General features: G+C 34.5%; 2 protein-coding genes across 2 annotated transcripts; both read left to right on the top strand.

The window, feature by feature from the left end:
- The first annotated feature begins 725 nt into the window (after positions 1-725).
- Positions 726-11,623, top strand: LOC117113467 (N-acylethanolamine-hydrolyzing acid amidase-like). Its single transcript, XM_033256799.1, has 9 exons — positions 726-1,053; positions 3,479-3,643; positions 4,168-4,294; positions 4,711-4,801; positions 6,114-6,205; positions 7,409-7,581; positions 8,786-8,848; positions 9,400-9,495; positions 11,142-11,623. The coding sequence occupies exons 1-9, from the start codon at positions 803-805 to the stop codon at positions 11,215-11,217; spliced, it is 1,134 nt and encodes a 377-aa protein (XP_033112690.1). The 5' UTR covers positions 726-802; the 3' UTR covers positions 11,218-11,623.
- A 124-nt stretch (positions 11,624-11,747) lies between these two features.
- Positions 11,748-15,201, top strand: LOC117113466 (N-acylethanolamine-hydrolyzing acid amidase-like). Its single transcript, XM_033256798.1, has 3 exons — positions 11,748-12,460; positions 13,016-13,111; positions 14,371-15,201. The coding sequence occupies exons 1-3, from the start codon at positions 12,324-12,326 to the stop codon at positions 14,444-14,446; spliced, it is 309 nt and encodes a 102-aa protein (XP_033112689.1). The 5' UTR covers positions 11,748-12,323; the 3' UTR covers positions 14,447-15,201.
- The last annotated feature ends 792 nt before the right edge of the window (positions 15,202-15,993 follow it).

Genomic DNA, 15,993 nt, shown 5'->3' with positions numbered 1-15,993 from the left:
GTACAACATATTTGTTATTATAATTAGGCCTACTCATGTGAATTCTATATTTTTTTTTATTATTAATAAAACGTAAACAGAATTGTTATTAACATTTTATTACGATTAGGCCTACGATTACTAAGTATTATTATGATTACAATGTTATTGTGATTCGATAGTTAATTAGGGCTATGAACGTTCAGATTTTCGCGAGACTTTTTACAGTTTGCCGGGCGAACAATTGTTTTGTAAAATGGAGGCGTTCACAAAAAATATCGTAGTCCTACTTAAGCTTTGGTTAAATTGATCAAAATGCAAGACAAGTCAGTGTTCCACCAATTTGATGAAAATTTAAGTTTCACTAAAATACCAAAAGATGAAATAAAATAGAATTGAAGAGTCGCCATAAATGATAAGCCTCCTGCCTAGATCATCAAAATATGGCTTTAATGTATTTTATTTGAATTTACCGGTCGAGTAGGCCTAACTCTCTTTACAATTCTAAATTGATACTGCGATGGCATTTACGATCGATAATAGTCATGTGCTAATACTTTTTGTTTGGGGATTCCATGGTCAGACGGAGAAATTCAATGTTATAGCGTCTTACTGAGCAGCCGGGGCTGTTAAACACGCGGGTAATATTACAAGTGGTCATAATAGCAGCAGTGATCATGTGATAGGCCATAACAATATATCACGTGATAGAGTCATTAGCTCAAACCAGGTCACTGACTTTCTTATATCAGTCAGTACAGTACTGGCGTCAAACTTTACCGTTATTATAGTGTCAACTAGGCCTACCAGTACTTTGATAAACATGGAGGTTTGGAAGACAACACGTACAGTAGTAGCAGCAATTCTGCTGTTAGCACTTTTTACATCCAGACAAACATGTATCACCGGCCTGACTACTTCTCCACCTCTGCCAATGTTAATGACGACGAGTCCGAGTCCGGCTGCACCGAGGTATAAATTCAATTTGGATCTTCCCGATGAGGAAAGATGGGTGTCAATACTTCGTCATTACGACAAGGATAACTTGAAGCAAATGATCAAACATGCCCTTTCGTAAGTTAACTTATGATTACATGTTTGCCTGGATTACGTCAAACAAAACTTTGTGATTGTTATGATTTTAGGAATTAGACTTCTCAAGTTTGTAAAAAAATGCATTAACTGGCCTAGGGCCTAGGCCAGTGGCGGCGCCAGCGAGGTTGGGGAGAAAATCCACAATTCGTCGTTGAGAAAAAAAATAATGTATATGTATTTTCTACATATTAGCAGGTTAGTAGGTGTGCGTACCTTTGGTCCAAAGGGTCTTTGGTCCAACAACCCATTCTTTTGAAGGGTCTTTAGTCCGAAGAAGGCCCATTTATTGATCCAAAGATGGGTACTCTTTGGTCCGAAGTTCCTAATTTTAGTAAAGTGAGTACCTTTGGTCCGAAGGGTCTTTATTCCAAAGGCCAGTTGGTCTGAAGAAGGGTCTTTGGTCCGAAGGCCTGTTGGTTCGAAGTTCCTAATTTTAGTTACCTGGTTTTCCATTCTGTATGTTAATTGTTATATACTTATTGTTGAAACAGATGTCCAAGTGTCAACTGGGCTCTTTGGTCGCCTTTAATTTAATTATTGTGCTGGGCCCCGATGTGTAATTCGCTAGGCAGCTGGGTAGGGTCATAGGCAAGGCCTCTAGTAGTACTGAATATTTATGACTGGAATTTAAGCAAGAGTTGTATGCAAAGGCAGGAATTTGGTGTATTTATTTACTACTGCTACCTGGGGCCTGGCCTATGTCAAATGGTGTTGACAGTTTGATAGTGAGAATTGTTATGTAAGCAAAACCCCGATAAAATGCATAGATGATGATAACATTAACAGGCTTAGGGTCGATCATCCCCTACAGAAATGTCACTGAACAAATTTGTTACCATTGTTGGTGGAAAAATTGTCAGTAAACTTGGAGGTATAAAAAAAGAAATTTTGTTGCGAATGGACTCCCTTAATCCAGGATTGCCATATTGTGCATGCCAAAATACTGGTTTAACAATTCCCTATTATTATTTAAACGATATTAATATATATATTTTTTTTATTCTCACTCATGACCAACTCCAAAATTTGGACCTTTTCTTATTTGGAGTGGGGGTGGTGCATCAAGGGCATATCCTGAGAGGTGGGATGGGGGGGATCTGCTCGAAAATGAAGAATGCAGAGCTGGGGATGCAAACATTGAGAAACTGGAACTAGATTTCTTTTCCAAAGAAAGCTCACTTGGGGTCCACAAGCGCCTCATCCCCAGCCTACACCAGTGTACATAAAAACCCCCTGGATAGAAGCCATATTTTGCACTGTACTCCTGTACCCTTAGAAGGGATGATGTGGATGCCTTGTCGAAAAACCTGAACAAACCACCAGCGTTTTATTTATAGATTCATTCCATTCGATCAGTAAACTGGAGTTGGATTTATATTAAGTAATGTACCTGTTATTTCCTGTTAAATTTATAACCCTATTGTTAGTTATCAACACTAATATTGACTCAGGCGATTTGTTGACATGCTGGTAGATAATTACTTGTCTTTATGATGTCAAGGCTAAATGTGTATCCTCAATAAAAAGTATTGTTGTGCACAATTTAGGCAGTTGGCCCCTGGCACTGCTGTATTTGCAAACTGTATAAGAATTTATGTGCACAATTTGAAACAGTACTAGACTCTGTACAGTTTGAAAACTGTACAAAGGAGAATCATGCGCAGATTTAAAATGCCTTGTGCTAAAGGCTGCACACATGTAAGGTGTTACTGAGGAAAACCTTGAATAAAATAATGTGCGAAAAATGGGCCAATAAAAATTGTACATGCTTGTAAAATGTATGATATCTTGGTAATTTGATATAGTACATTGTGACAAATCCAGGGTTGTAGCTGTAGAAAATATAATTTTAAGGATGGGAAAGTGTGTTAATAAAGGTGGGTAAAGGGCCATGAAATTAGCTTAGGGTGGAAAACTTCAAGACTGGGTTGCCCCGCCCACCATAACTACATCTCTGCAAATCTTAAGGATGTCGTCACACTAACACATCTAGACGGCATCCCAATTATCGTCTTGGCAAAACAAATAAATTTGAAATTTTGAGTAAGAATTACTATGGTAGAGCAATATTTTTTCAAATTTTATAATCTTTGCTTTTTATCGTAGCAAAAATCGTGAATGTGTGAAAGGAATGACATTATAAAGAAGATACAGCAAAGATTTTTTGCTATGGGACTATAATTTTATCTGTTTAAATAAGCTATTGGCATTTTAAGGATTTTAGACTACAGCGCCCTCAGTAGGTCAAAGAAACATTTTGTTGCCTAAAGCCTGACTGGTTCAAAATCTCACAAATCCGGATTTTGTTTGTGCAAAATATATTTTCCACCAAAGAGGAACCTATACTTCATGTGATAACTCATTCATTGATTGATTAAATTATAATTTCATTTTTCTTCCGAAGTACCCAAATACCGAAAGAGGCATTCCCACTGGTGGACTTGATTGGATCGCAGCTTAATAAATATATGCCAGATCCATACGCAGGTGAAATACGAAGCATAGCAAACTGGCTCGATGTCAGCGTAGGAGAAATATTCGCAATGAACATTATTTATGAAGCAACTGCGTAAGTCTTGTGAACATCTGAATACTAAGTGCTTTATTATTTGTCCATCTTATTATTCTCAGCATCATAAATTTGGTGAGTCACATATTAGCCAAGCGGTTAAAAGAGGTACCGCTATTTACTGCCTTAACATCGGTGCTGATTCGCCCAGTGTTAGGTTGGTAGAACCAAGTTTTTTTGGATAATGTCTTAAAACTGGAGGTCCTGTGTACATATCTGGCTCATATACATTTTAAAGAACCCATTCCAACATTCAGAAAAATAGGGGGTTACCCCCAAAGAGTAGGGGGTCACCCTGAAAATATGGTCCATTAACACCCCTGTCATTTTGGAATGGTGTAAACTTGAAAGTAGGCCTACTCAGCGATTCTCTACATCATAAACCACGGCCATTTGTCTTTGAGAGTTGGCCAGCGTTGTTGTGATAACACAGGCGGTGGCAGAATTTAAACCCTTGACCCTGGGATTGCAAAGTGAGTAACTAAACTCTGAAATAGATTAAAACTGGTTTCTGTTCTTTGTAGTTTCTGTACAAGTATTGTAGCAGTTGATAATAATAATATGGTGTGGCATGGCCGAAATTTGGATTACAGTTTCCCAGATATTCTGCGAAATGTAACTGTTATTCTAGATTTCCAAAGGAACAATCGTGTAAGTGTCTATTTTTACTGAATACTTTTTTGATAATTTTTATGTTAACAGTCTGTGTATTGTTATTAATTATTATTATTACAGTTAAACATTATTGTTTCTATTGCTGCTGCTGCTGTTGTTGTTATTTTGGTTTTAGTTGTTGTTGCTACTGATGTGGTTAATTGTGTTCTCTTGTGGTTAATTGTGCTCTGTTATTAATTATTATGTTAGTCATTATTATCAAATTATCATTGTACTTCATAGTCACTTAATTAATGTTAATAGATGTTAAAAGAACATTGCCTATTAGCTGTCATTTAACTATTTTCCCTTAATTAACAAGCATTTTTAATTAATGATAATAATTTTATTTACATGTAATATTTTGTAGTTTTATATAATTATGCTTTTTTTTCTCTTTGATGATCTTTTAGACTGTTTTCACAAGCACATCTTACGTTGGGAACGTTGGTATATTTACTGGGATGAAACCAAATGTTTTCACAGTGTCCATCAATGAGAGAGGTAATAATATGCACCTGACTTCTTAACTCTGTATATTTTGTAGTGATTCTATAGATTAAAAATTGGTAAATATATTGTTTATTTTGTTCTTATTCTATGTCTAATCCACTGCCCAATCACCACCGGAAGGAAATAGGAAATAAGTCTTCTTCTAGAATTTTGTGGGCTATCCTTGGTACACCGAAAACATCCAAATCCAAATTCTCAAATTTTCAGATATGATTTAATTTTTTTTGGAAATCACTAAGAAATGTCTAGGTATGAGAATTGTCTCAAATCTTTTTTTTAATGCTAAAAAAAATTATGTATATATATATATATATAATATATATATATAAATCAAGATAGCCGTTAACACTGTTAAATTATATATATAAATCATCAAAGAAAGGTATTGTTTGAATAAAGGACATAATAATACATCATGTAGCATAGCTCTCAACGAATATAGTCCTTTATTCATTTATTTACAGGACTACATTCGTTGAGAGCTATGCTACACGATGTATTATTATGTCCTTTATTCGAATACTGTATTTACCTTTCTTTGATGATTTATATATATAATTTAACAGTGTTAACGGCTATTTTGATTTATATTATATGCAACTATTTGTTTCTAGCCGTACCTATTGTGTAATGGAGTGTATCTGGTGGTATTTGAATCTGTTCAACCATGAAGCGTCCGTGGTCTAATGGTTATGACGCTCGCCTTGACAACGAGAGGTCGCAGGTTCGAGTCCCGCCAGAGGCATTTTATTACACAATTTCTTCATTTATTTATTTACAGGACTACATTCGTTGAGAGCCATCACTTGCAGTAATGCTATAAATATATATAGATCAATTTTTAATTTAAACAATGTGGAGTCTGTGAGTATGGAAATATACTTTTTGTACCCTTCTGCTGTCTATGCAGATGCCTTGACCAACTAGGCCATTGGTAATTTGAATCTGATTAAAGCAATATATGTATGTATGTAGGTGTGTGTGTGTGTGTATAAAATGGTGGTGGTGTATATGGCAAATAAACATACAGTAAATAGGTATTCACACATTCAAATGGTATAATCATGGACCTATTTATAATATGATAATTAATAATCTTATTATATAGGTACATGGTATAATATATGCCACAAACTTTATTTAAAAACAAGAGAGTACTTTCAACTATAAGTCTTTTTCAAGCTACAGTATGAAATATAACAGGGTTAAATGCAACAGAAGTTAGAGTAGTGGCTTATGATATTATATACTGTAATGATCAACTGTTTTTTTATTCTAAACACTTCTTTTTTCTGTTTACCAGATAAGGGCAACGTATATGAAAATATAATAGGAATACTTAGTGCTTTACGGAAAAGTGACAGTGATTACTTTGTAAGCTTCTTAGCACGAGAGGTAAAGTTAATCTTTTTTTTGCCATTATATTTTATTTATTTTTCATTTATGCTTTATTTATACTATATTTTTCTTCTTAATTGCTATTTTGAAAAGGAAGATTCTGGAGCCCCAGTAACCCAGAAATCGGACTGTTTCCGTTGATCTAAAACCGAATTTTATTATGCAATGTTAACCATTAGGCCAAATAAAAAATATTATTGTGTTGACCAGGCCTGACCGATCCAAAAAATTTGAAATTGAGACTGTAGGCCTATTCTTGCGACGGTAGGTGATGCGACAGTGCTATGCGATCGTTTTGCTCTTCAATATTAAAAATTGTCTTTGTTGTATTTTTGTGTATTTTCTACTTTTTAGGCATAAACATATTGGTAAAAATAAAAAAAAAAAAACTTCTCCTACTGACCTACCCATTTTTAGGATTTTCCCAAAACGTGGCCAACACAAGAATCTTTTTTTTATTGGCCTTATAGGGATAATAAATAATAACAATGCATTTATAATGCGCCATCTATCTAGGTAAATCTATTCGGATCATGTCAGTTACCAAACAGCTTTCTGTAAATTGAAAAAAATATTAATGAAAGAATTATCTGCGCTACCAATAATTTTTTTAAAGTTTGTTATTTACTGTATGTGAATATATTTAATCTTTTCGTTATTTCTCAGCAGTAAAATCAAAATGTCAAAGTGACAGACCATAGTTTTTCTTCAGAACTTATGAAATAACACCACAGGCCCAAAGCCAGTAACGAGCAGTCTTTGGAACATATGCCTATAATGATGAAATAGTGTTTGATTGGAAAAATGCACTTGTCAATTGTAGTCCAGGCTCCCCCGGACCCGGGCCTAGCGGGGACTTAGCTGGGGATGTAATTTCCAAAAGGGTTACATGCATGTGAATGTCCCGGCCACCTCCCGGCAATGCGGGGCATCGTTTTAACGTACATCCCCGGCTAAGTCCCTGCCACTTACCGCCATACACACCCGAAACCACGGCTACTCTAACATGTAAAATTCCCGGGCCTTCCGAGGCCTGTTATATCTACGGGTAAATTTTAGGTACGTCCCGGCACTACGGGGACACAACTATGTGTACATCCCTAGCGCAGTCCCGCCTAGTGCTCCGCTATGGCCCGGGTCCGGGAAGGCCGGGACTACAATTGACAAGTGCATAACTTAGTGATTGAATTTATATGACAGGCTTTAGAATACGATGACTCATTTGATGCTGCATACAGGAGGCTTAATAATACCCGGATCATTGCTCCAGTTTACTATATTATTGGGGGAGTCAAGCCTGACGAAGGTGTTATTATAACAAGAAGTAGATTTAGATCACTCGACATCAACCCTTTAATACCAAAAATGGACAAGTATGACTTTGAATTATTAATTATTTTGTGTACTGTGAAATTATTGTCATATTGTTATTATTGCATAATTTAGTCAATTGTTTTTGTCAATATTTATATTTGTACACTGTTATTCCATTTGCCACAGTTTAATGATACACTGTCTGCAAAAAAAAAAAAAAAATTGAGAAACCTCAAAATTTATATTAAAATTTTGAATAGCTCATTTCAAAGCATCGAATTGGTAACTTTCAACCAGAAACAGATCAATTACTACAGACATTTTACTATAAAAATCCTAAAATGTTTTTCTCATTTTTATTAATTGTAAGCTATACAAATTAAGCGATAAAAAAAAAATGTATATGTTATCTGGTTTGGATGTGTATTAAACAGGATAAATGTCTTTGACCTAAAAAAAAAGTTATATCAGTTTAACTATACTTGCAACTTTTTGTGTACTATCAGACGTAATCAGTTCTGGTCGCTAAGTGGAATGCGACCTCTACTGTTGGTGCTTGGTTTCTTGGTTTTTTTGGTTGATGTTTTTGTCGAACGAGCTGCTCCAACAATTCTTGCATTTTCAGATTTCATACACAGCATTCTTCCTATAGAAAACATGCTTTAATCAAAAAATTTTCAGTAGTGCATAAATTTAAACTTTGACCTTTGGCCATACAACAATACAAATTTGTTTATTGTCCAAAAAATTGAAATACTTACAGCTCATGACTGCCAGTGCAATACAAAATTAAACTATCTTAAATACTTTAGATTATAATGTCATATCCCAGCTGAGTAGAGTGAGAACTTGTATCAGTCCGTGTGTGCATTCACCCTCCTCATTCTACTGCTCCTTAAACAAATAACGGTGCCTAAGTGATGTCCTGCACCATGGAGCAAATGGTTTGTGTCTTCCAATATAGCCTGAAACACCTTTGCAAACATTTTGTGGTAGAGTGAGCCAAGCATCTGCACACATAAACCAATTATTTCCCCGCCCTACCCAGCACCCTTTTAATTCTGTCCTTATCCCCCTTACTGATGTTTCCAGCCCAGTACACAATATCCCCAAATAAATAACGATGAGTAAAAAACATTTAAAATATATACAATGCAGATTATTAGATTAAAGTGTTAATTATGTGAGCATGTATTATATAAATGATTCTATCTTATTTTTTTACCCATTTCTTTTTACTCTATTAACTTTTATTTATCATAGATGGTTTGCATTGGAAACCAATTATGACAGATGGACAACACCGCCCCCTAGTGATGACAGAAGGTTAGTTATATGCACAGGGTTAGAATTTATACCAGTGCTAAAATGACACTCATACCAAATAACTTTGTTTGCATTTGCAACTTTCAGTGCATAAAGATAATGTTATACTTGTAATGCAGATCAGATTTAAATATTGCTTTACACTAAAGTCCCGTAGAGCTCGAAGTGTGGACTAACTCGAAAAGTAACTTTCTATTGTCCTAAGAGTCATCATTTCGTGTCTGTGCTACCAGGTAAACCCGTACTTTCGTCCATTTGCAACGGGCTGTATATACCACTACTTCACGTCTCAAAAGATACACTGGTTTATTTACAAAAAGACTTAATTGTCCAACCACTAGAACCCTAGACGAGCATGCCACTCAAACTAGTGCCAATCTAGTTGTGACCACCCCGTCTTAACCATTCGGCCATTTGACATCCTTCTGCTTATCTGTATAAAACATGTCTACCTTTTTTTTGTAGTTCAGAATACATTGAAAGATAACATTAATATATTATGTGTGGTAAACAGAATGTCAAATGTCATGTCAAATTTATTATGTCTGTAGAGATCCAGCTATTGATGCCATGAATGCAGTTGGTAGGAAGAATATTAATGATAAGACCATGTACGAAGTGTTATCAGTACCACCAGTTCTTAATTAGTAAGTCTTGGAGATTATTTGAAATGTGTTCATTTAGTATTAGTAAAAATTTCTTTTTGATATTTGGCTTTAACCATTAAACTTCAACTAGCTATGAAATCCCTTAATTTACCCTGATGTCTTTTAGCTTTTGCCTGATACTGTATTTTAAAAAAATATCTGACATATAATTGGTGGCTAGACTAAAAATCTTATTTTCGTGGGAATATAGGTTGTATTAGACTTGCCACAAGATTCTAATTTATTGATTTCCCTTTAAAGTATAAGCTAATTTTGGAGAGTGCCACCAACGTCTGTTTATATCAAGAAAGCTTGTTACCAAGAAATGGTATAGTATGGACTGCCATGCAAATAAGTAATATGGAATGGTATTGATGCGAAAATTGATTGATTTTTAATTTAGGGACTGGAATCCAAGTTTGTTGAAAATATATATGTGTTGAAATGCACTCCATCGTGTTGGGATTCAATATTTTGACAAATAATGACAAAATTAAAATTGAACTATTGCATCACAATACAATGGCGTGTATTTCAATACTTCCTTATCTGAGCTTAATCAGTGGATCTTTCAGTTCAAAGTTGTATTTTAATTGCTTGTATTTGTTGTGTTGAAAATAACAAGCTTGGTATTGGGCAGTTTACCTGGAATAAAAAAAAAAAAAATAAAATATTATTAATAAATACTGTATTTTTTTGTGAATCCAACCAAGAATAACCCAATAAGTTCGAAGACTTGTTTCCAGTGGGGTACTTCAGGTGGTGAATTGGGCAGTACACAGGGAAAATCCCTAACTCTTTTCCGAAGTGATGCATACTGCGTTCTTTATGGGCCACAGATTACACATCTCATTCGAAAGACGCTATTGTGCATTTCATCCGTAATGTAGAGACCTCTATGCGCTTTATTATTAATCCCTGTCATTGGATCGATCACATATGGAACTCAGGTCCCTTGGGAGAATTCCATATTGTTGCAGCTGTAATCAGCACATTTTGTGTTTGAAACTACCAGGCACCCACTTGTACTCATGGGTGAGGAGAGACAACCATAGGCAAAGTGCCTTGCCTGAGGATACATGCGAATATTGGATATCTTGTACCAACTTATAGTCTGGGTGGAGAGAGACAATATCATAAACAAAGTGACTTGCCAAACCTCTAAAATGCAATATAATATACATTGAGAGACATTTAAGTTGTATTCCTCATATTTAGTTATGATGTGATGTCACTATGACCATATTTAGGCATATGACATGTTTTTGTCAAATAAACTTCAATCATATGAACAAGGCTCAAAGTCTACCACAGCCCCTTTGCCAACCAAAACTGTGGAATAATCTTCCTATTTCTATCTGAAATGCTTGTAGTACTGAAGTCTTCAAAAAACTCTTAAAAGCTCACTTATTCCCTAAATAATCCTCTTCCTACAATAAACCTTTTCTAAGCGCCTTGTTTCCTTTGGCAAAAGGTGCTATATAATTTTCTATATTATTATTATTATTATTATTGTTATTGTTATTATTATTATTATTATTATTATTATTATTATTATAACCATTCTTAATGGCCTGTATCTAAAAATACATGAAGCAAAATTTAATTTTACTAACAGTTTTTTTTTGTTTTTTTTTTCAATTTAGCAAGACAGTTTACACCACATTGATGTCGGCAGCAAGACCTGATTTATTTCAAACTTATATTCGTCATAGTCCATAAGATGTCATAACAGAATTATTGTCATCATTTCATTTAGTGCCTGTCTATTACCAAAAAATACTAAAATATGCTAATATATGAAGTCTGTATAAATTTATTTTTTAATAAACATAGAGAATTTATATAAAGGTACATTAATATGATAAATTTTTATTTTTGAAACTGTTTGATACAATTTTGTAGTAAAGTTACTGTATTATAATTGTATAATGAAATATTTTTTTAATATGTTTTCATTAATAATGTCATTAATGTGATTGTTAAAATATGTTGGATAAATTATTTTACTGTTAAATCTTGTAATTTTGTATGTTAGAAGAAATTTGTAAGACTTTCGCTATAGCGCCCTCAATCTTATATGAAGACGTTCGTTGGTGTGTGTCAAAAGTCGTTCAATTGTTTACGGTTGTGTATCAGACGTAATCAGTTCTGGTCGCTAAGTGGAATGCGACCTCTACTGTTGGTGCTTGGTTTCTTGGTTTTTTTGGTTGATGTTTTTGTCGAACGAGCTGCTCCAACAATTCTTGCATTTTCAGATTTCATACACAGCATTCTTCCTATAGAAAACATGCTTTAATCAAAAAATTTTCAGTAGTGCATAAATTTAAACTTTGACCTTTGGCCATACAACAATACAAATTTGTTTATTGTCCAAAAAATTGAAATACTTACAGCTCATGACTGCCAGTGCAATACAAAATTAAACTATCTTAAATACTTTAGATTATAATGTCATATCCCAGCTGAGTAGAGTGAGTACTTGTATCAGTCCGTGTGTGCATTCACCCTCCTCATTCTACCGCTCCTTAAACAAATAACAGTGCCTAAGTGATGTCCTGCAGCATGGAGCAAATGGTTTGTGTCCTCCAATATAGCCTGAAACATCTTTGCAAGCATTTTGTGGTAGAGTGAGTCCAGCATCTGCACACATGAACCAATTACTTTCCCCACCCTACCCAGCACCCTCTTAATTCTGTCCTTATCCCCCTTACTGATATTTCCTGCCCAGCCCAGTACACAATATCCCCAAATAGATAACGATGAGTAAAAATCATTTAAAATATATACAATGCAGATTATTAGATTAAAGTGTTAATTATGTGAGCATGTATTATATAAATGATTCTATCTTATTTTTTTACCCATTTCTTTTTACTCTATTAACTTTTATTTATCATAGATGGTTTGCATTGGAAACCAATTATGACAGATGGACAACACCGCCCCCTAGTGATGACAGAAGGTTAGTTATATGCACAGAGTTAGAATTTATACCAGTGCTAAAATGACACTCATACCAAATAACTTAGTTTGCATTTGCAACTTTCAGTGCATAAAGATAATGTTATACTTGTAATGCAGATCAGATTTAAATATTGCTTTACACTAAAGTCCCGTAGAGCTCGAAGTGTGGACTAACTCGAAAAGTAACTTTCTATTGTCCTAAGAGTCATCATTTCGTGTCTGAGCTACCAGGTAAACCGGTACTTTCGTCCATTTGCAACGGGCTGTATATACCACTACTTCACGTCTCAAAAGATACACTGGTTTATTTACAGAAAAGACTTAATTGTCCAACCACTAGAACCCTAGACGAGCATGCCACTCAAACTAGTGCCAATCTAGTTGTGACCACCCCGTCTTAACCATTCGGCCATTTGACATCCTTCTACTTGTCTGTTTAAAACATGTCTACCTTTTTTTTCGTAGTTCAGAATACATTGAAAGATAACATTAATATATTATGTGTGGTAAACAGAATGTCAAATGTCATGTCAAATTGATTGTGTCTCTGCAGAGATCCAGCTATTGATGCCATGAATGCAGTTGGTAGGAAGAATATTAATGATAAGACCATGTACGAAGTGTTATCAGTACCACCAGTTCTTAATTAGTAAGTCTTGGAGATTATTTGAAATGTGTCCATTTAGTATTAGTAAAAATTTCTTTCTGATATTTGGCTTTAACCATTAAACTTCAACTAGCTATGAAATCCCTTTTTATTTACCCTGAAGTCTTTTAGCTTTTGCCTGATACTGTATTTAAAAAAAATATTTGACATATAATTGGTGGCTAGACTAAAAATCTTGTTTTCGTGGGAATATAGGTTTTATTAGACTTGCCACAAGTTTCTAATTTATTGATTTCCCTTAGTATAAGCTAATTTCGGAGAGCACCACCAACGTCTGTTTATATCAAGAAAGCTTGTTACCAATTGAATGATTTTTAATAGGGACTGGAATCCCAGTTTGTGTGAAAATATAATGCTTATGGCATGTTGAAATGCACTCCATCGTGTAGGGCTTCAATATTTTGACAGATGATGACAAAATTAACGTTGAACTATTGCATTACAATTCAATGGCGTGTATTTCAATACTTAGAATATGTACTGTATTATACTTCCTTATCAGAGGTTAATCAGTGGACCTTTCTGTTCAAAGTTATATTTTTTTAATTGCTTGTATGTATTGTGTAGAAAATAACAGGCTTGTTGAGCAGTTTACCTAGAATAAAAAAAATGAATAAATAAAATATTATTAATAAATACTGTATGGAAAGGAGTTTATGGGCCACAGATTACACATATCATCCGAAAGACGCTATTGTAACTTGCATTTCATCCGTACTGTAGAGACCTCTATGCGCTTTATTATTAATCCCTGTCATGGGATCGATCACATATGGAACTCAGGTCCCTTGGGAGAATTCCATAATGTTGCAGCTTGTATTCAGCGCATTTTGTGTTTGAACCTACCAGGCACCCACTTGTACTCATGGGTGGGGAGAGACAAACATAGGCAAAGTGCCTTGCCTAAGGATACATGCGAATATTGGATATCTTGTACCAACTTATAGTCTGGGTGGAGAGAGACAATATCATAAACAAAGTGACTTGCCAAACCACTAAAATGCAATATAATATACATTGAGAGACATTTCTGTTGTATTCCCCATATATAGTTATGATGTGATGTCATTATGACTTTATTTTGCATATGACATGTTTTTGTCAAATAAACTTCAGTCATATGAACAAGGCTCAAAGTCTACCACAACCCCTTTGCCAACCATTCTTAATGGCCTGTATCTAAAAATACATGAAGCAAAATTTAATTTTACTAACAGTTTTTTTTTTTTTTTTCAATTTAGCAAGACAGTTTACACCACGTTGATGTCGGCAGCAAGACCTGATTTATTTCAAACTTATATTCGTCATAGTCCATAAGATGTCATAACAGAATTATTGTCATCATTTCATTTAGTGCCTGTCTATTACCAAAAAATAATAAAATATGCTAATATATGAAGTCTGTATAAATTTATTTTTTAATAAACATAGAGAATTTATATAAACGTACATTAATATGATAAATTTTTATTTTTGAAACTGTTTGATACAATTTTGTAGTAAAGTTACTGTATTATAATTGTATAATGAAATAATTTTTTAATATGTTTTCATTAATAATGTCATTAATGTGATTGTTAAAATATGTTGGATAAATTATTTTACTGTTAAATCTTGTAATTCTGTATGTTAGAAGAAATTTGTAAGACTCGCTATAGCGCCCTCAATCTTATATGAAGACGTTCGTTGGTGTGTGTCAAAAGTCATTCAATTGTTTACGGTTGTGTGTTTATCTCTTATAGTAAGATAACAATGGGACACAAATTAAACTCTTCCGATTTATAAACTGAATGTTGAGTTGTGCAGTATAATACAGTATTAATATTGTATTTGTATATAAGAGTACTATGCTGTAATTATGCAAGAAAAATTTATCATTGTGATAATTATCACCCATCTGTGCAATGGGCGTTTCCGTAGTGTTAATCAAACTTGTCAACTGACCAATCAAAACAGAGTCAGCGGAAAGGTCCATTACAATTATTTGAATTAATTTCAATTGGTTTAAATATGAAACAAAATAATTCTTATTTTTGGAGATTAAAAATTATGATGTATATTTACAATTTGTATTTCCTGGTGTAGAAATATTAATAAATAATTTACATCGTTCAGCAGATTTCTGTATAATTCAAATTTTGTACAAAAATAATTGTAAATTAACTATGTTTTTTAGTTGTTCACAGCTGCAATGGCGCATCTTGGGTGGGGTGTGGGGGAACTCCCCTCCAAAAATTACTCGCACACCAAAAAAATCACGGTGAAGTACGGTAGTTAAAAACCATCTAAAATCACCTTATTTTGCCAGTTAGCATCCTCTCAACTGATCATCGGTGTCCTTCCCCACTTCACTTCATGCCCCCGCCCCTAATCATCTCACCTACTTGAAGACTCCTAGATACCTTACTGCACTGAGGTGGTACAAGTTATATAGATTGTGAGAGCAGTGGCGGATCTAGGATTTAGCAATGGGGAGGGGATAATGGGAACCAAGCGGTGGAGGGAAGGTTTTGGGAAGGGCGTCCCCTCCCATTTGAGGTTTGTTTTGGCATTACAGTAGTAGATTGTTAGATGGTATCTGAATAGAAGCAAGCTTAAAAAGAGAAGCACACACAAGACGAGTGACCATTATTTTTCTTTTCCCGGTGAACGAAGGGCGTGGCTTGCCACCCTATTCACCCCTTCTAGATCCGCCACTGGAGAGACATAATTAATTGGAATGAGACTTCACAAGACAATGTAAAATGGATGAATAAATTCATTTGCTGCAGTAGCCTGTGATGGTGTGATGTTCTGGCCTATATAATTATAATTAGAGTTGTCTCAGCTTCGCATCTCGTGTAAACAACTCAGAAAATGTTGCC

The sequence above is a fragment of the Anneissia japonica genome, unplaced genomic scaffold (genome assembly GCF_011630105.1).
Source record: "Anneissia japonica isolate Jap-2015-1 unplaced genomic scaffold, ASM1163010v1 scaffold493_len2256704_cov171, whole genome shotgun sequence".
Taxonomy (NCBI): domain Eukaryota; kingdom Metazoa; phylum Echinodermata; class Crinoidea; order Comatulida; family Comatulidae; genus Anneissia; species Anneissia japonica.
The sequence above is the reverse complement of the archived record's forward strand: the minus strand, read 5'-3'. Positions and strand labels throughout refer to the sequence as shown.